Source organism: Cricetulus griseus, chromosome 4, assembly GCF_003668045.3.
Source record: "Cricetulus griseus strain 17A/GY chromosome 4, alternate assembly CriGri-PICRH-1.0, whole genome shotgun sequence".
Taxonomy (NCBI): Eukaryota; Metazoa; Chordata; class Mammalia; order Rodentia; family Cricetidae; genus Cricetulus; species Cricetulus griseus.
Genome location: NC_048597.1, coordinates 56,439,081 through 56,459,899, shown reverse-complemented (window position 1 = coordinate 56,459,899; position 20,819 = coordinate 56,439,081). Strand labels below are relative to the sequence as shown.

Below are 20,819 nucleotides of genomic sequence, written 5' to 3'. Positions count from 1 at the left end.
CAGGATAGGCTCCAAAGCTACTCAGAGAAACCCTGTCTCGGGAAAAAAAAAAAAAAAACAGTGACTCATTCCTAAATCCTAGAATCAGCAATATGTTGTCTCTCATTTGTAACATTATCTTTATTATCTTGAAAGTTGCAATATTTTTTTAAATATTTATTTATTTATTATGTATACAGTATTTTGTCTGCATATATCCCTCCAGGCTAGAAGAGGGTACCAGATCTCATTTTGGATGGTTGTGAGCAACCATGTGGGTGCTGGGAATTGAACCCAGGTCCTCTGGAAGAACAGCCAGTGCTCTTAAACCTCTGAGCCATCTCTCCAGCCCAGAAAGTTGCAGATATTTTTCCTATACATTCAACTACAAGTTCCTTTAATATATGGACTCTTAAAAGGAACCATTAACAAAATTAAAAATTTCTTAATATTTTATAATATCTTGTTATAAAGGATTACATAACCATATAACCCTTTGTTTTTCTCCCTTTTTTGTTTGATAGATTTGTAGTTTTATTTATAAAGGTCTTTATAATATGTACATACACACATACATATATATGCATATTTATAGCTCTTAGTATTGGAGTTCAATGTGATATTTCAATACATGTGTTCTTCATCTACTGATAAATGCAGCTTCCATTTTCCAAGCATGTTTTCAAACCTTAGTAACTATTCTTTATTCAGTTATTTTTTGTTGTTTAAAAACTTTCTCTCTGAAATAGAGCATGCAGCACTTGTCTTTCTATGCCTGGCTTATTTCATGTGGCACACTATCTCCTGTTTACTTGCACATTCCTAATGATAATACACAGCTGTATTTCCTTTTCTGTTAACTTAATGAAATATCATGACAAAAGCAACTTAAAGTTTATCATGGTCATAATTTGAGAGTACATTGTGGCAGGGAAGCCTGTTTGTTTAAGATCTAAATATGGGGCCAGGCAGTGGTGGCCTTAAATCCAAGCAGAGGGAGGTGGAACTCTGTAAGTTCAAGGCCAGTCTGAGTCTGGTCTGCAAGAGCTGGTTCCAGGACAGCCAGGGCTACACAGAGAAACCCTGCCTCGAAAAACCAAAAAGAAAAGAAAAGAAAAAAAAGAAGATCTAAATATAATTCTGATTGGTTGGTACATCTCTTAGGTCTGTTGATCTAAACCTTTTATGCACATTGTACACAAGTATGCGGTTTCACTGGCATAGTACCTCACACCACAGGAAGCATCTTGACCAAAGTGTCAATGCTCAGGCATTGACAGAGACACCAAGACCTTCGACAGGAAAAGAATACCTTAACAAACCGTGCTGGGACCAGGTCAGAATTGAACAAGACCTAACTTACTAGCTGAAAAATACAACACTTGAAATAAATCAGATGTGAGTCTTTATGATACTGGATTAGGAAATGATTCTTAGATCTAACACCAAAAGCGCCAGTAACCAAAGAAGAAAAATAGAACATTTGGACATCAGAAAAATTTAAAAATTGTGCTTCAGAGAAAATTATCGAGAAAATAAAAAATACCTCACAGAATAAGAATATATGTTTGTAGGTCATTTATCGAGTGACTATACAATATCCAGAATATGTAGAGGGACAGTGAATGGCACAATAAGAAAAAGGCCATAGGGAAAAAGCCATAATTTAAAAAGAAATGCAAAGTTTAAAGAGTATTTCTTAGAAAAATATTCAGCGGCAAGTGAGCATATGCAAAGATGTATAACATCACATGTCGGGCTGGAGCTGTACAGATGGCTCAGAGGTTAAGAGCACCGACTGCTCTTACAGAGGTCCTAAGTTCAGTTCCCAGCTCACAACCATCCATTATGAGATCTGGTGCCCTCTTCTGGTGTGCAGATATACATGGATACATAATAAATAAAATCTAAAAACAAAACAAAAAAATCACATGTCATTAACAAACGACCAATTAAAAGTCTAATGGGACATGATTACACACACACAGCACTCTCAATACCACCAAATCCCAGCAAGGACACAGAGTAACAGAATTCATTGTTAGTAGGAAATGATTCAGCCACATTTGAAGATAGTTTGGTAATTGCTTATAAAGCCAAAGATGTTCTTACCATACAGCTAGCTCTGTGCCTTGATATTTACCCAATGAGTTGGAATTGTACACCTGCAACAAAAGCCTGCACACAGAAGCTCATATTGGCTGGATAAACAAGCTGTGATAGACCAGATAAGGAAGAATTATTTAACACTAAAATCAAAGGAGCTACAAACCATGAGAAAACATGAATACTAAGTGGAACAAGCCAATCTGTAAAGGCTTCACACTGCAAATCCAACTATATGATGAAGAGAGAAACTGTGGAGACAGTTTAAAGAAGGGTGGTTGCTGGGGTTGGTGCAGGAAGGAAAACAAATATGGAGAAGACTGGCTGGGGCACTAAACCCTGCTGTAGCATCTTATTGATAGATCCCTCCCCTCCCTCCCTCCCTTCATTTCTGCTTTCTTTTCTTGTAGTGCTGGAGATCAAACTTAGGGATTTTGTGCGTGCATGCTAAAACATACCTAAAAGAGTATGCAATACTAAGAGGGAACCCTGACGTGAACTATGGATTTTGGTAGTAATGGCATTCCTGTGTAGATTCACTGGTGTAACTAATATGTAACTTTGGTGAGGGACACTGTGAGTCTAGAAGTGGGGAGAATCTAGGAAGTCTTTGTACCCTCTACTCAGTTTTGCTAGTACTTTAAAACTGCCTCCCTGCACTAAAGTTTGAAAAAGAGAAAAAACAAACAAAAGAGATTCTGCTATACCACAATTGTGTGAGCCTTTAAAACATTATGTTAAGTGAAAAGATCCAGACTGACAGTGGTTTAGTGTTTATCAGGAATGGGAGATGGGGAAGGGAACATGGTTTATTTGGGGCGGGGGGGTGGGGGGTGGGGGGGATGGAAGTTTCCTGAAATTAGATAGTTATGGCATGACCATGTGTGTATCCTAGACGTGTATGTGCTCATTATAAAGATTAATTTCATGTTATGTGGGTTTGGTCTCACTTTTTAAAAGCGCATAGAGACATAGAAGCCAAAGCTCTGAGTTCCAAGCAGTCACTTAACTGGTTTGCACCTTTGACTTTCCTCACTTATAAAGTGGAGGTAGCCGTGATCCTTATTCTATGGAGGTTTCTGAGGCTTAACCGAGCTACTAAATGGAAAGCCCTGGGACAGTGCCTTAGCGCATTGTCATTATCAACCAACTGTTGGAATTTTATATAAAACCCGAACCAAAGTCTCCTGAGAAAAGATTCACATTTACTGCGCACAGCACAGTCCTTCATTCTGTTGCTTTTGAAAGAAAGGAAGTCTCCTGGAATGCACTAAATGATTTGTAGCCCAGGAAGCCCTGGAAACAGTTTCCATAAAAGCCTCAGGTCCCCACATCAGCTTTACTTTTGCTGGTAATACACTTCTGGTAGTACTTTTTAATTGTCTTTTGTAAAACTCATTATTAGGGTACTTTGGTTTATCTGTCTTCCTTACTAGATTAGAATTTTTAAATATTTATTTGGGGTTTTGTTTGTTTATTTGAGACAGGGTGTCATTATGTAGCTCTGTCTGGCCTGAAACTCACTGTAGACTAGGCTAGCCTCAAATTCAGAGATCTGCCTCCCTCTGTCTCACCAGTGCTGGGACTAAACAGTGTACCACACACCCAACTTATTTTTATTTGTGTTTCTATGCTACATGTATGTAAGTACCCACAGAGGCCAGAAGGCTTTTGATCCCCTGAAGCTGGAGTCTGTGCTGGCTAAACTGCTTTTGATTAAAAAACTCTTTCTCACAGTCCTGTGCAGCAGCCTCCTGCAGCAAGGGCTTTACAATGTTCAGCTCCGGCTGTGGCCTGCAGGGTCCCTCTGAAATCACTGATCTGCCTATTGGGGAGATCTGCAGTAGGTGCTAAAGTTTGTAAAAGGCTCTTTCTTGCCATTGTTTCCACAGCTGGTACAAAGCAAATTACAGCATGGCAGAGAAACTCGACTGGGGCCGAGGAATGGGCTGTGAATTTGTCAGGAAGAGCTGTAAATTCTGGATTGATCAGCAGAGGCAAAAGTAAGAACATGTTTTCAAGTGTATCTTTGTGTAGTTCATTTCTGACCTGGGTTCTTTGTCCTGAGCATCAAATACCAGCTACTGTGTGTAGAAAATATTCTATGAGTTCTTCATAAAAATCTTAAGTAACTACAGGATTGTTTTGGATGACAAACTAGAAGAATCCACAGTGAGGTGGCCAGTGCCATGAAAATTGTTTTAATTGGTGTGTGTGTGTGTGTGTGTGTGTGTGTGTGTGTGTGTTGTAAGCTTTTTGCATGTTTCTCTCATTCTTACTGTTTTCTTCATAGAATTCACACATGAATATACAAACAAATGTTGATTTAGTATCTGGAAGCTGGACTAAGGATGTAGCTTAGTGGTAGAGTGCTTGCCTGGCATGTGCGAGGCCCTGGGTTCAATCCCCAGCCCTGAAAAATAAATCTTCTCTAGATTGGGGTTCTGAAACTGGATGTTTATGGTAATCACCTTCTCTCTTTGTTTCTTTCCAGAGATTTTTTTTTTAATTGGTCTTTTTTAACAATCTACTTAAATGACTCAGTAGAGTATTTGCCTAGCATGCATGAAATGCTGAGTTTGATCCCCAGTACCATATAAACTGGTGTGATAAAGTAAACATGTAATCCCACTACTCCAGAGGTTGTCTTCAGCTGCATAGCAGGTTCAGGCCAGGCTGGGTCCCTTTTGATCCCCTGATGTCATGTGTTGTTCTCATTCTGGCTTCTGCTCTTTGTGGCATATTTCCCTCTGCTTGTTCTGGTCGTCTCCTACTCTCTCCAGAGTCTTGAGCCATTTCATTAGAGGCATTTCTTCTTTCAATGTCCTTAACACTGCAACTTTCCTCTCTAGCAGACCCCACAACTACAATTTCAGTGTTCTGTAGCTTTCTTCTCATCTAGTTCAAAGTGTTTTGCCCCTTGAGTTTCTTTGACCTGTGGATTATTGACTAGTATGTTGCTTAGTTTTCAAAGGTGAGACATTTTTCATGTCATATTTTTGCTGTGGAAATCTAGTTTGATTCCATTATAGTAGAGGAAATACTCTGTATGATTTCAGTTTATCTGAGCGTATTGAGGGTTGCATTATGACTCAACAGGGTTTGTCTTGCTGTGTGTTCTCTGAGCAGTTGGAAAGAATGCATAGTCTGCTGTTGCTTGGTGGAACGTATGGCAAGACCATGATGTCTGTGGGTCCATGGTGTTAGCCCTTTACATCTTTTTGATTTCCCCCTTGCTTAGTCTCCTGATTGTTTTACATTTTTAAAATTAAAAATTAATTTTTAGCCGGGCGTTGGTGGTGCACACCTTTAATCCCAACACTCGGGAGGCAGAAGCAGGCGGATCTCTGTGAGTGTGAGGTCAGCCTGGTCTCCAGAGTGAGTTCCAGGATAGGCTCCAAAGCTACACAGAGAAACCCTGTCTCGAAAAAAAAAAAAATTATTTTTTTAAAAACTAATCTTTAAAAAAAATCATCTGTCTTTATTTCTGTGTGTGTCCATACTGTATGTAGGGAGAACTGTGCATGCCATGGCACATGTGTGGTTGTCAGAGGACAACTTTGTGGAGTTGGGACTCTCCTTCCACTTTTATGTGGGTTCCGGTGATTGAACTCAGACTACAGGACTAGCCTTCACCCACTGAGCCATCTGGCTGGTCCATTCTACAGTCGTTGAGAAAGTTCCCACCACCCTGGTTTTCTTCCTTTCTTTCTTTCTTCCTTTCTTTCTTTCTTTCTTTCTTTCTTTCTTTCTTTCTTTCTTTCTTTCTTTCTTAAGATTTTATTTGCTTCCATATATATCTGCACACCAAAAGAGGGCACTAGATCTCATTACAGATGGTTGTGAGCCACCATGTGGTTGCTGGGAATTGAACTCAGGACCTCTGGAAGAGCAGTCAGTGCTCTTAACCTCTGAGCCATCTCTCCATCTCCCTCCCTGAGTTTCTAACCCTGAAGTCCCTATCTAGTCTGTCCTCTTTGCTCTGTTTTTCCATGTCTTTCATTGTGTTAGTTCTACTATCTAGGAATTTCAGTTGTGCTTTAAATGAAGAAGAGAGAAAATGCATCTGTTCTGTCTTCCAGGGAATAGAAGTGAGACTTCATATTTTGTTAATTCAGATTATGGACCTACAGAACTGGATTTTACTGGTGTAGAAAAGGGTTAATATGATTTTCTTTAATAGGGTGTAATGAGCTTTCGGCATCAAGATGAGTCCTCCACATCTGTGCTCAGCATCCCCTCTACTCTGGGGAAAAATCTTGATAACCTGACATTTTACTATGAACTGTTAAACTCTGGGATCATAGCTGAAGAGATGGCCTCTATAATGGACCTCCATTCAACAGGCCATTGACATGGAAAATAACCTGACAGCAGTTTGCCTTCCTTGTGTGCAGGAGGCAGGTGCCGAGCCCATTCTGTGACACGCTCAGGAGTAACCCACTGCAGTTGACTTGCAGACAGGACCAGAGAGCCGTTGCTGTGTGTAACCTGCAGAGGTTTCCTAACCCTTTACCACCAGAGTACCAGGTAACACTTGTCCCCAGCACAGCTTTAGGAATCAACTTCTTCAAAAGTATCTCTGTTTTAATTAAGAGAGTAAGTCTCTTCCGTTTTTTACTGTGTAATTTCCTGGGAACCTGCAGATCCCTCATTTCTTCAGGGCTAACGTGCTGCTGAGCAGTCATGTAGTACTTAGTGTGCTTTGGGACAACAGCCAAGCAAGCCCCAGGATCCTGCCCCATCTCCCCAGCAGTGGGTTACAGGGCTGCCCCATGCCCCGCTGTTGAGGGTCAAATGTGAGTCCTCACACTTGACAGAAAATGCTGCAGCCACCAAGTCAACTCCTCAGCTTCTGTTTGATCTTTTTCTTCCTAATCATTGATAACATCTCCTTTAAATTTCTCTAATTTATTCAGAAAACAAAACTCTTGAAAGAAAATACTTTAGTTACTCTAATCTAGCTAACTAGAAGATGTGGAAGTTGTGCTTTAAAAATGATTTGATTTCTGGGATCTAAAAGATGAACAGGGGATGGAGAGATGGCTCTTGTGGGAGGACCTGGGTACCATTCCCAGCACCCACCTGTCAGCTCACAACTGTCTGTAGCTCCACTGCCAGGGCATCCGGCAGACTTTTCTGGCCTCCAGGGACACCCTGCACACACATAGCACACTTACTTACATGCAAGAAAAACACTTAAACACATAAAAATTGAAGTAAATCAATCTTTTCTAAAAATAAATGGTAGCTGGGCGTTGGTGGCGCACTTGAGAGGCAGAAGCACGGATCTCTGTGAGTTCGAGACCACCCTGGTCTACAAGAGCTAGTTCCAGGACAGCTTCCAAAGCCACAGAGAAACCCTGTCTTGAAAAACCAATAAATAAATAAATAAATAAATAAATAAATAAATAAATGGTAAATAAAATGGCTGCCCGTGTCCAGCTTGAGTCTGACTGATTTTAATTTCCTCTTCTGGATCCAGGTGTGGCGCTCACAGGATTAAGACCCTGTCAAAAACATCAGCAAAGCAAGTTCCTATTCTTAGTCTTTCAAGTCCCTTAGCTGCATCTGCCACTCACAAAGGAACCTATTGTCACGCGTGTCTCAGAAGCTAATGGCAATGATGTCTGCCCAGGTGTGAGGTTCCAGCATGGACTGGACCTCACTGAGTACATCAGACTCCATCAGATGGCAAAGGAATTTGTAGGGATAGTCTCACAGTATGTTGGTGTAAAATGTGATTCTTTTTTTTCCAGACAGGGTGCCATGTGCCCTGGCTGTCCTCTAAGTAGTTCTCCTGGCTTGTTTTCCCACCTGTTGGGATTTAAAGGCATGTGCCACTTCCTGGCACAATGAATTTACTTGGTTCCTTGCTTCTTTGGTATTCAAACTATTTTATGTAAATAGCTTTATTTTTTTTAAGTTTTTTTTTTCCTAAAATGACTTAGACAATTCCTGTTTTAAAATGTTTGCTGTATTGCTTGGATGGCTTCAGACTCCTGGGCCCCCGTAGTCCTCATGTCTCAGCCGCCACATAAGGGGGCTGGGGTTTACAGCACAGTCCATTGTACTTAGTATTTTATATTAAAAATGTCTTCATTTTATGCATTAGTTTTATGTTATATCAGCCCTTTTCTCTTACTGTTTTTTTGTGGTGTTTGTTTGTAAGTGAGGGTCTCACTATGTAGTTCTGACTGGCCTGGAATTCACTTCTTAGACCACAGATCCACCTGCCTCTGCCTCCTAAGTGCTGGGATTAAAGGAGTGTGCCACCATGTCTAGCTCTGTCTCACTGTCTTTTGGGGTTTTGTTTTATTTTTTGCTATATGTATATCTTTAGCGTTTTTTAAAGACAAAGGCAGATGTGCATGTGTAGTTGCCTGTGGTCTTGTTTTGAGTTCACAGAGTGACTCTTGTTCTTCTCCCCTCTTGTGATTCGATCACAGTACTTTGACGAGCTCAGTGGAGTATCTGCAGAGGATTTACCTTACTATGGTGGGTCAGTAGAAATTGCCGACTACTGCCCTTTCAGTCAGGAATTCAGCTGGCATTTAAGTGGCGAATACCAGCGAAGCTCCGACTGTAGAATACTGGAAAATCAACCAGGTTAGTAGTCAAGTGAAATGAATGGTTAAGTGCCTCATACAATTTTATGTTACCTATATAAAATAGTTGCTAAGAAAACAGCTCGTGTAGCTAGATGACCTTGAGTTTGTGTTTCAACTCCTCTATTGTCTGTCTATATATAATTACTCAACTTTTGTGTTACTTGCTTTCTCTGCCCATATATTACTTACCTCATAACTTATTACAAAAATTAAATGGAAGCTAGAGAGATGACTCAGCAGTTAAGACCACCTACTTTTCTTGCAGAGGAGCAGAGTTCACTTTCTATGTCCTGTTAGCAGCTCACACCTGTTTGTCACTCTGTCTCCAGGCAATCTTATACCTGATTCTGAACTTCACAGGCTCCTGCACTTCCATTCATATACCCACACACAGATACACATACTTTAAAATAATAAAAATAAATCTTTAAGGGGGCTGGAGAGATGGCTCAGAGGTTAAGAGCATTGACTGGTCTTCCAGAGGTCTTGAGTTCAATTCCTGGCAACCACATGGTGGCTCACAACCATCCATTATGAAATCTGGTGCCCACTTCTGGTGTGCAGATATATACATGGAAGCAGCATGTTGTATACATAATAAATAAGTAAAATTTAAAAATAAATAAATAAATCTTTAAGAACAGCAAGAAGAAACGAAGTAGTTAGTGCTTAGAACTCTGCCTGATGCATAGAAAGGATTGCAGACTGCTGGATACGAAGATACACGCATGTGTACACCTTGCGTCTGCCTTGTTGGAAACACTTCATTGCCTACTGTTTCATCTCCTGAAATCCCTATGGGAGACTTAAGGAAGACGTCATGTTTTCCCAATGCATGAACAGACCCTACGTGATACAGTCCATTCGTGGGAAGATCCCATAGGGCTCCTCCTCGTTTATTGGAGTTCTTTAGGGAACCTGTTTCTCCCTGTGATTGCTTCAGATTTCCCAATAATACTGTGTCCCACAGCCAAAAAAAGATGGTGCCATATTATCTATTTCCTTTAAATACATAAAAAACAAGACAGAAAAGCAATAAATAGTATGATCATTATACTTCATACTAACCAAGTACCTAAACAAATATTCTCAAATATGATGTTTAATAAAAAGCAGTAATTAGCTATTCGTGGTGGCTTGTGCTTATAATCTTAGCACCTAGAAAGATGGGGCAAGAAGATTAGAGAGCTTAAGGTCACCATGGCGACAGAGTAAGACCCTGTCTCAAAAAGCAAAGGCAGAGATGGCTCAGTGGTTAAGAGCCCTGGCTGCTTTTCCACAGAGCCTGGGTTCGGTTCCCAGAACCCAGATGAGAGCTCACAACTGTCTGAAACTCCTATTCCAGGGGATCAGACACCCACTTTTGGCCTCTTAGGTACCAGGCAGGCATGCTCTTGGTGCACAGACATACATGAAACCAAAACACCCATACACAGAAAATAATAAAATACATATATATCTTTTAAAGCAAGGGGGACAAACATCAATTGTTTTTTCCATCTTTTTTCAAAAATTTTAACTTGGTCTTCCCCTCTTTTCATCTTGTTCCTACTGTATTACAGATTAGTAAACCATAGACTTCTGTGATATTTTTTTATCATTCATTCTTTTTCTTTCTTTTTGGAATAGTCTCTTGAACATAAAGGGCTTGACAGTAATAGAATACAAACCACAGCTGCTGCTTATGCCTCAGCCTGGCACACTTAACTGGATCTCTGGTCACTTTTGCTCTCACTCACCTATTGCAGACACATCCCAAACACTAATGATGGAACGACTCAGCGGTGCCTTGCTGAGGTGAAAGAAATGCACAGATCTGTCCATGAGGATTTGCTAGAAAGATCACAGTATTGTTTTAGAGTTAGGCTCAACACTACTTTTTAAAAGTACAAATATTCTAGGCTTTGCAACTGTGCTTTGCCCTCTATAGTGTGAAAGTTTACAGAGAATATGAAATGAGTGGGGGTCTCTGGTTTAGCTTGAGGATTGTAGTTTGCTGATAACTACTTAAACCTCCTACTTTGAAAAACATGAAACTTGGACTGGCAAATTGATTCAGCAGGTAAAGGCCCTTGCTGTTCAAGCCTGGGGACTTAAGGTTGATTCCTGGGACCCACATAAAAGTGGAAGGAGAGAAGTGCACAGTCGTCCTCTGACCTTCACACGTGCACCTTGCCAGCCCCAGGCTGTGCACACATGTGTGCACACACAAATAATAAGTAAGTGAAAACTGCCATGAACCTTGTGTGGACTGTAAGAGAACACGTTGTAACTAGAATCGGAGGACCTTGTCTCTCTGCCTCCATTCACCACATACCCGAAGCTGTGTGCTTTAGTCTCCAACTGCCGAATGATTTTCCACAAGGTGTGGGAGTTAGAGGCAGTTAGACCACAAGTTCTGGATCCAGCCTGAACTACATAGGAAAACATTGTCTTCCAAATCCAAACAACAAAATATTATAACACCTGCCCTGAGTCACATGAAAGGATACCTTATTTATAGGCCGTTACCAAAAGTGGTTCTTGTTTGGTATCTAATAATGTGATTTTTTTTTTTTTTAAGTGCCAGGTCCTCTATATAATTAATCTCCATACTTAGGGTCCACATAATTTCATTTCCGGTTTAGTAATTCTCTCATACTGGTTCTTTTCTGAAAAGTCAGTTGAGTTTGGAGTCTTATTTATCTTTTTTTTTTTTATTTGAAATTTTCCATTCAGCAAATTTTATTTGTTTACGTGTTTTTGTTTGGGGAGACAGTTTCCCTCTGAGACTCACAGCAGTTCTCCTGCTTTGCCTTTCAAGACCTGGGATTGCAGATGTGAGCCATGGGCCTGCCTCAAGTACATTTTTAAACTGCTGCTGTTGTGAAGACAGAGTCTCTGTAACCCAGGCTGGCCCCAAGTTTGCTATCCTCCTGTCTTTTTGTCCCCAGAACAACTTTTAATCATGAAAATAGAATGCCTCATTTCTTATTCTTTGCACTAACGGTCAGTATGTGAGAAGACTCTTTGGATTTGTTTTAGAAATGTTTAAAAACTACGGTGCAGAGAAGTATGGCCCCCACTCGGTCTGTCTGCTTCAGAAATCGGCCTTTGTCATGGAACAGTGCGAGAGGAAGCTCAGTTACCCAGACTGGGGGAGTGGATGCTACCAGGTAAACCATGAGTTCAGTCACTGCTCCAAATATTAAATGTATATCAGATTATAATTGATATTACTTATATAGATGATTTGCAGATCATTACTTTCACTTACTTTGGTTTTGTAATTGTTAGTTTGAGTGCTGTGGTTTGAGGAAATGCTGTCATTTATCTGTGAGAAATTGCTTTTAACTGCCGTCTATTTGGAATATATATAACTTGAGCTAGGCAGGCAAGTTGTGCATATTTTCATTCCCAGCACTTGGGCGGCAGAGGCAGGCTGGATTTTTTTTTTTTTTTTTTTAAACAAAGTCTCTATGTAACCCTGACTATCCTGGAACTTGCTATGTAAACCAGACTGGCCTAGCAATAACCTTGAATTCCTAGTCCTCCTGCCTTCAAGTGCTGGATTATAGGTATATATCACCACTCCTGGCTGTGAACGTGATGCTCTTTAAATTACATACAACTAGATTGGGTAAAACTTGTCTTCTTCCAAAACTGCAGTACCACATATTGTTTCTCTATCAAACACACAACACAAGCATAAAGAACAACTAAATAGCTAAGAATCCAGTGTGGTGCCTCTGGGAAGGCACAGGTACTGAGAACTCTCTGTCCTCCCACTGGTAATTGGGACAGATGGTTTTTAGTGTTTACACGACCCCGATGTTGTCAATGATGAACCATGTGGCGCCCATTCATCCAAGGCTCTTACTAACTTCGTTTTTCTCCCCTGTTTGAAGGTTTCCTGTTCTCCTCAAGGTCTGAAGGTTTGGGTTCAAGATACTTCATATCTGTGCAGCCGGGCTGGGCAGGTCCTGCCTGTCCGCATTCAGATGAACGGCTGGATTCACAATGGAAACCTGCTGTGCCCTTCCTGCTGGGACTTCTGTGAGCAGTGTCCACCGGAAACTGACCCTCCAGCTGCTAACCTGACTCGAGCCCTTCCTCTGGGTGAGTACTCTCCACAATTGGAGGAGTGAGGGAACGTAAAGGGCTGCTCCTTACAAGATATTGACGGGCTCTGGAGCAGGCCAGGCTCCTTTCCCTCTGCTTGAGGTTCTCTAGGAAAACCCTGCTACCTGCTGTTATTAGACAAGTCTAGTCAAGGCTGTGAGATGATGTTTCTACCCCAGGAGCATGACAGAGGCAGCAGTGATCACAAACACTCAACTCCCTGCCCTTCAGCCCAGTGGCCCTTACACTCTCTTCTGCTCCCTCTTAGTAGGGAGCAGAGGAAACCCTGAGTGAGTTAGTGTTGACGTGGGCCCACCCATGTCAAGGACTCCAGTGCCTCGGCCCTATAGGAGTGGCAAAGACTCAGAATGATGGCAGAGCCTTCCTCCAGAATCCAGGTGGGAAAGATTAAAATATAAAAGGTAGCAACTGCGGGCTGGAGAGATGGCTCAGAGGTTAAGAGCACCGACTGCTCTTCCAGAGGTCCTGAGTTCAATTCCCAGCGACCACATGGTAGTTCACAACCATCTGTCATGAGATCTGGTGCCCTCTTCTGGTGTGCAGATACAACTGCAGCTTCCTTCTCCTGGATGTTTAAAGCCTGAGATGGCTCTTCCACAGAGACTTCTACACACACTAGGTAGCCCCCCCTCCTTCTGGACTGTACATAGCAAATACACTGAGGTTCCAGGTTGTCTCAGTAGTGACCCCAGCTTTCCAGTGTACATCTGTTGTGTCTGTCTTTTCTGTAGTGGGTGGCTTTTCTTCATTTCCCTCACTGCCCCTGGTCAGGTCAAGTCCCACTGCACTGGACACAGCTTCTCTTTATGTATCAGTTGCTGATGTGCTCAAGTGCCTTGGCTTCCTGTGTTTGTCACTATGTGTGAATAGCACACACAGAATTTTAACTGGCCACCTATTAAACTGTGCCGGCAACTCTCACATATGCTTGCTCTTTTACATAAGGTGTGTGTGTGTCTGTCTGTCTGTCTGTGTGTCTGTCTGTCTGTCTGTCTGTCTCCGTGTGTATCTGTCTCTGTGTGTCTCTCCGTGTATATGTCTCTGTGTGTCTCTGAGTGTATGTGTGTGTCTATGTGCTGCGTGTGGTTGTATATGTGTGTATGTGTGCATGTATGTCTGTGGGGTGGGTGTGTCCATCTTTCATTTTTTGAGACAATCTCATTTAGCTCATGCTGGCCCCAGACAGCAACTCCATCTGAAACTGAGGGTGCTTTTAACTTCCTTCTGTCTCCACCTTCCAAGAGCTGGGATTATCTGCCTGTGTTACCATTGCCATGCCTGCTTTATGCCATGCTGGTGATTGAACCTAGGCCTCATACAAGCTTGACAAGTACTCTACCAACTGAGCTGCATCCTCAGACTGAGTTGTCTCTCTCTCTCTCTCTCTCTCTCTCTCTCTCTCTCTTTCTCTCTCTCTCTCTCTCTCTCTCTCCATGACAGGGTGTCTCTGTGTAGCTTTGTAGACCAGGCTGGCCTCAAACTCACAGAGATCTGCTTGCCTCTGTTTCTCTTTAAAACAGTTATTAACTGCCTAATTTTATTTTTTTATTCATGTCATTAGTTTATTTACAATTTTATTTAGTAATAAGAGTTCAAGAGTTTAATCCAATTTTCAGATCACATCTCTTAAACAATCTTCATTCCGTTAGAGGGATGAATTAAATATCCTCATTTTTTGAGTAGTTGGTGCCTTACTATAAAGAAGGGAGCGGCAAATCCAGATCCAAAGTACACAGTCATCATAGCCAGTAACCGCCACTTGTTTTCCACTGAAAATGGCAAATTCTTTCCCGGGCCCTCCTCATAGTGGCTTCGAAGGACCTCTGGACACTCTGGCCCAACATGGCGCCCCAGGAGGCTCTGCGAGGCCCGCAGAGCTGGAAGGCAGAAGAAACTGCCCCCTACGTGCCTAATTTTAAAATGTGATATTTTCAGTGTACTTGCATGAGACATATAGTTAACCTACAGCAACACCTTTTTTTTTTATGCAGTGTTGACTTTATTTATTTTTATTTATTTATTTTAAGGTTTATTTATTATGTATACAGTGTTCTGTCTGTCTGTATGCTTGCAGACCTGAAGAGGGCACCAGATCTTATTATAGATGGTTGTGAGCCACCATGTGGTTGCTGGGAATTGAATTCAGGACCTCTGGAAGAGCAGTCAGTGCTCCTAACCTCTGAGCCATCTCTCCAGCCCCACAGCAACACCTTTTCAATGTAGCTGTCTTGTGAATTAGAGTATTTTAGTGTTGAGCTGCTAACATTAAAGCTGATATTTAACAGTGCATGTGGCACATTCCTACAATCCCAGCACCTGGGAGATGGATGCAGGAGGATCAAGAGTTCAAGTTATCCTCAACCACAACAGAGAGTGTGAGGCTTATCTTTACTGCGAGATACCCTGTTTCAAAAACAAATGAATGAACAAACATAAAACCTGCATAATACCCTGATATAAATTAGAGTGAATTTCATCTTGATTAATTTGACTTTTTTATTATTCCCATTTGGCTTGTTCATATAACCTTACAGAAGCAATATATTTCAGAATACTGAAATTCATTTTTTAATTTATTTTCAGACAGGGTCTCACCCTGTCACCCAGGATGGCCCAGAACTTTCTGTGTAGACCAGGTTGGCCTTACACTTATAAAGATCCTCTCCCCTCTGCCTGCCTCAGTGCTTAGATTACAGGAGTGCACACCACACCCTGCTCATAGAGGACTAGGGATTGAACACGTGGCCGAAGGCAGGTAGGGCAAGCACTCTTCTATTGAGCTGTAGCTCTAGACTCTCTGCCCCACTCTCTAAAGGTGGTCCTTGCTCCCCTTCTCTCAGGATTTAACTGGGATGATTTACTCACAAACATGCTGTTTTGTTTGCTTTCTACCCCTAGACCTCTGCTCCTGCTCTTCTAGCCTGGTGGTCACGCTTTGGCTCCTCCTAGGCAATCTGTTTCCTCTGCTGGCTGGATTTCTTCTGTGTGTGTGGCACTAGGAATGGAAAAGTGACTTCTCAAGACGACAGTTTTGGCATGTTCCCATGAACAAAGCACAAAACCTGGTGGAGTGCCCGCCCATGCAACGATGCAGATTACAGAGATGGCGTTCCTGACTCTGGCTTGGAAGTGCTGGCGGTAACAGGATTGTGAAGCATAGCTCCACAGCAGTCACTCCCCATCAGCCACACAGCCACCTCGGAGTTTGGAGAGGCATTGCAAGTGCCGAGGCTCCCTAGTTTATGGATATGCCATCTTCTGGCAGTGAGCTCTCCCTTAAGTGCAGGGCAGATGTAGGGATTGCCTTGGTCACACACCTCAGTGTTTATGTAACTGAAGCAGCTCCTGTGCACTGAGGTCACTCACAGAGCGGCTACTGCCCACTCCAGAGTTTAGGTTGAGGAGGCCATCCTCCAAGTCCAAAAATGGTCATTGGGATTTCAGATTTCCTGTCACCATTGCACGTGTTTTAAATGAACAACTGGACATGATACACTCAAGTCATCATACTGCTTTTCAGTTCTGCTTTGCTGTAGCTTATGACTTGACCATGTTCTTGCCAGCTGTGTGGCCCATTCACGACTGAGCTGTCACCATTGTGTTCTCAGCTCTGAGCCGTCCTCATCCGATTCAGTGTCCACTTGCATTTCTCATTAATTTCATGGCAACTTGAAAACCCGTGGGAAGAGTGTGAAGTACAGCACACAGTAAGAGCGTTGGAATCGTGTGGACAGAAGACAGCAAGGCTGTGTGTGCTTCAGGTAATATTTAGAACAACTGTAACCCATCAAAACCCAACTGATCCTTTCTGGCCTATGTAAATTCTAGGAGTTCAGACATGGACAGGCTGCAGTCACTTCCAAGTGGACAGAGCTGTTACAGAAGAACTGCTAATATCTGGACGTTATTTCATGAACAGGAAGAAAAACTCAAGTCAAAACAAGGTGATCTGAATTGCTTCCTAAGAGCCAAGTGTAGGTTTGGCATCCAGGCTGCCCACAGGGGCCCGCCCACCTGTGTCCTTTACCGAGCTGGAAGATTACCTTTGCTTTAAATGTCCACATGGACTCTGCGAAGCAGTCTGCTCTGCCGGAGCTTACCAACCTCTACTAACTCAATTTTGAAATTCTCTAGAGAGGAGTGATATCCTATTTTTTTCCCTAAAGATGATCAATTCTGTAGCCTTTAGGACCAGTGAGGTAGCTCAGAGAGTAAAGGCGCTTACCATCAAGCCTAATGTCCTGAGTCTGAAGCCTGGAGACCACATGGGAGTAGAAAGGGACTGATTGTTGAAAGTTCCTCTGACCCCCACACATGCACACGCTTGTGTAGGCAAGTAAATGAAAAACAGTTTCTAAAATGAGACGTGACATTTGGACACACTCCTCTATCCCCCCCCCTCGTCCCACTCTACACATAGTTATTGGGTGCTCTATTTAAGAATTTGTGCAGTGAAAGTTGAACATGGTGGCCTGTAATCCCAGTACTTGGGAATTAGAGACAGGAGGGAGGATCCCGAGTTCAAGTTCATCCTCAGCTACATAGGGAATTTGAATTTGAAGCTAGTATTGGCTGCATGAAACCCTTGTCTTGAGAATAGAGAAAAGAAAGAAATTATGTAAGTGAGCAAACACCATGGCACTAAGTAGTAACTCCAGTAACTATGGCACTGTAGAGAGATAGCAGGCTCAGAATATAGGAAAACTCACCCCCCATTTTTTTTTCAAAGGCAGAAATTTAAAATGTATACTTGCATGCAGTATAAGTTGGAGATATTCATCCTTGTGAAAAGCTAAGGGACCCAAACTCGGTCAGCTTCAGCTAAAGAGGAGTCAAGGCAGCACTCTGTATTTTTCCAGTATTCTGCATTCCTTAAATTGTACAAAGTCAGAAAAGTGAGTATGTTTTTAAAGAAATATACAATATGCTGGGCATGGTGGCACAATCTTTCAATCCCAGCACTAGGGAGGCAAAGGCTAGTGGATATCTGAGTGTAAGTCTAGCCTGGTCTACAAAGTAAGTTTTCCAGACCAGCTAGGGCTGCATAGAGAGATGAACCTGTCTAAATGGGGGGGGGGGATATACATTAAACTTTCATACCTATGATGATTGTGAATCATCCTACAAAATGTATAAAGAATTTCACCAAAAATAACAGTGGAGTATATTGAGAGTCAGTGATAGGTTTGATTACATTTTGACTGTTGTGCAGTAATGCCATTTAGGTAGTATTGTTTACAAGCATGGTGCTTTTTATACTTGAAATATATTTTTGCTTTATTTTTTAATTAATATAATTATATTTGCACTAATGACTTTCTGGAGAAAATGTTACAGATGACATTTTTTGTATATATATTTATTAAGCTTGGAATGTGATGTCCCAGAGTTTTCTCTGCACAAACATGAAACTTAACGCAGCCCATGTCAAGAAGCACTGAACTCCCAAGGGTTCTTAGCTTCGCTGCTTTGTCCCTTCCTCTTCAGTGAGGCTGGAGCCAAGGTCACTCATCACTGATCCCACATGGTATGCTTAGCAAGATTTAGATGGTCCCTCAGCCTGTAAGACAGTTTAAGAGGCTCATTGTCACTTTGAATAATAACTAAGAAAAGGAGTCTACAGTCTGAGATTCCAATGCAGAATTATCAATAGAATTCAGCTGTGAACTAGCCTCCTGCTAGTGTTCTGTGGCAGATTAGCCTTTTCACATCACAAGGACAAAACTAGTGGCCCATGGAGGGAACCAAGCAGGGTGCTCCATGGTGGAAGTGAGGTAGGGCAGGAAGGAGAGGGGGGACAGCTGATCAGGGGGCTGTAAACTGGAGTCCCTTCCTGAACCCGAAAGGTCAAGTGTTTATAAAAACTGACTACCTCAGTGTTCAGTTCAGGCAGGTCATTGTAAGTGTTTTAAGGTCCTAGGTGTCAAACTTACCAAGTGAATCGTCTCAGGTTTTCTCAGAATTTACAGGAAGGAAGCAAAGCCATGTGAGGAGGCTTGAGCATGGCAGGGAAGGAGCTGGGCAGAGTTTGTTAGTCTGTATGTCAACTCCTCTAATATATTCTGCCGAACACCCTTCCAGTAATCCTAACATTTTTCCTATAGGATTCTTATATTTCTAAGACCAAATGGGCATCCTAAAAGTGCTATAAATTGTGCTTAGCATTAGTTTTCTGCCTAGGTCGGCCTAGAGTTTATAGAGATTTGAAGATATAACATAATTGTATGGGTTGTAAATAGTTTTAGGAAGATACATAAGTAATTACATCAGAGTATTCCATGAAATGGTAACGTTTCTTCAATATTAGACTTACAGACAGAACCCTGCATGGTGGTCATGCTTATCATCCCAGCATGGGGGAGATAGAGGTAAGAGGATTATGATTTTAAGACCAGTCTGGGCTATAAAGAGAGACACAGTCTCACTTCTGCTGTCCCCCGAAAAAAGAAAATTTCCCGATTGCGGCCATACATAAAGCAGTTGGATGGTTGGTCCTGATCTTTACTCTCTAAAGCCTCATAACTTACACTTGACGAGGACTAGGTCACTGCTGGCCCTGCTCAGCCTCCTGGAGTCTCCAGCCTAGATGCTGTGTTCCATGCCTTGCCCAGCTGTGGACTTAGGGCCAGATGAACAGAAAAGAGCCAGGCTCTGAAGACAGCTGAGTGGCCCCAGCAAAGGGAGATGGATGTTGCTCATAGCCTCACAGCCAGCTTTGAGGTGGGCACTAGGTCTCCCTGCCATGACCTTTGTGACCTTTGCCCCCACCCAGGAGGTCTGAGCTGCTCATTCTGAAGTAAGGCCTGAACTGGAGAAAAGACAGTTTTCCTTTTTTACATTAGGTTGGAACTGGGGAGGGAATCCTTTTATGTTTACATTTGTAATAAGTAAAATAGACTTTAAAATTAGTCTTCATTTGTGGTGGTGAATTTTAAGTATAATATATTCCTTAGAAAAACATACTTAATAAAAATGGAAACTAACTTGAAGCTTATCTTTACCAAAATCCATTAACTTTTTTGTTGTTGCTTTGTTTTTTGTTTGTTTGTTTTTGAGACAGGGTCACACTATGTAGCCCTGGCTGTCCTGGAACTCGCTCTGTAGACCAGGCTGGCCTCCGACTCACAGAGATCCACCTGCCTCTGCCTCCAGAGTGCAGGGATTAGAGGCGGGTGCCACAAAGCCCAACAACCATTAACTTTTAAAACCTGGATAAGAAACACAAATACAGTTGTGAACTCTTGGGGAAAGAGGAAGAGGTTACTGTGAAATAACATCCAATTTTACCTAAGTGTAAGTAAAGAAGTCCTGCTTCCAGAATGGGGACAGGCCATGTGTAAAGCTGCAGGAACAGCCTATGAAGAGTTAAGCTGGAAAGAGAGCAGGCCAGACTCATCCCCAGAACAGTGTGATCCCTGCCACAGCTCAGAGGCTTCACTTGGCCCTGTGACAAGCCTGTATGGTCCTGGAGAGTGACTTCCTGATAACCCCAATGTGAGTATGAGCAGACATCCTTCCTGCCATGGACCTGCCTTCCCAGGATACACTTGGAGCTATTCTGCTGTGACATGGAGCAACTGAGCAGATTAGTTATTGAATAGAGGTCTTTCTGGGGATTTCCTAATAATCTTTAGATTCTTTTTAGAGCTTTAACTACTTCATATATGGACCTAAAGCTACAAACAATAAGTTTAAGTGTTTAGATAAATCTAGTAGTATTTACTTAGCATGCTAACAATAGGTTTCATGTAGTGTCTCGTCTACATCTCCTTTTAGTATGGTCATAGACTAGCTCACTTAAGGAACCCTGTTACAGATATTAGTCTTTTTTTTTTTTTTCCACAGCCTTTCTCATGGATTCATGGATTCATGGATTTTGCTTTGTTTTGATAGGGTCTCATGTAGCCCAAGCTGGCCTACTTCTTATCCTCCTGTCTCCATCTCTTTTTTTTTTTTTTTTTTTAAGATTTATTATGTATAGTGTTCTGCCTGCATGTTTGC

General features: G+C 42.0%; 2 protein-coding genes across 3 annotated transcripts in view; one reads left to right on the top strand and one right to left on the bottom strand.

The window, feature by feature from the left end:
• The window catches only part of Lmln (leishmanolysin like peptidase), a 50,831-nt gene extending 31,019 nt beyond the window's left edge, over window positions 1-19,812 (top strand). Inside the window, exons 12-17 of one of the 2 annotated variants that reach the window (XM_035444621.1) lie at window positions 3,978-4,088; window positions 6,483-6,615; window positions 8,535-8,694; window positions 11,721-11,851; window positions 12,584-12,794; window positions 16,647-19,812. In XM_035444621.1, the coding sequence (XP_035300512.1) occupies window positions 3,978-4,088; window positions 6,483-6,615; window positions 8,535-8,694; window positions 11,721-11,851; window positions 12,584-12,794; window positions 16,647-16,771 (871 nt within the window). In that variant the 3' untranslated portion in view covers window positions 16,772-19,812. Of the gene's footprint in view, window positions 1-3,977; window positions 4,089-6,482; window positions 6,616-8,534; window positions 8,695-11,720; window positions 11,852-12,583; window positions 12,795-15,716 lie in introns of both variants that reach the window. The other variant, XM_027412810.2, reaches the window with a different exon arrangement.
• LOC107979008 (cytochrome c oxidase subunit 7C, mitochondrial-like) lies at window positions 14,378-14,771 on the bottom strand. Its single transcript, XM_035443388.1, has one exon. It carries the CDS (start codon window positions 14,769-14,771, stop codon window positions 14,487-14,489), a length of 285 nt encoding a protein of 94 aa, XP_035299279.1. The 3' UTR covers window positions 14,378-14,486.
• Window positions 19,813-20,819: the final 1,007 nt, after the last annotated feature.

Excerpts from the sequence above, each read along its gene's own strand:
- LOC107979008 (XM_035443388.1), bottom strand. The coding sequence starts at position 14,771 with ATGTCTCATGCAAGTACACTGAAAATATCACATTTTAAAATTAGGCAC.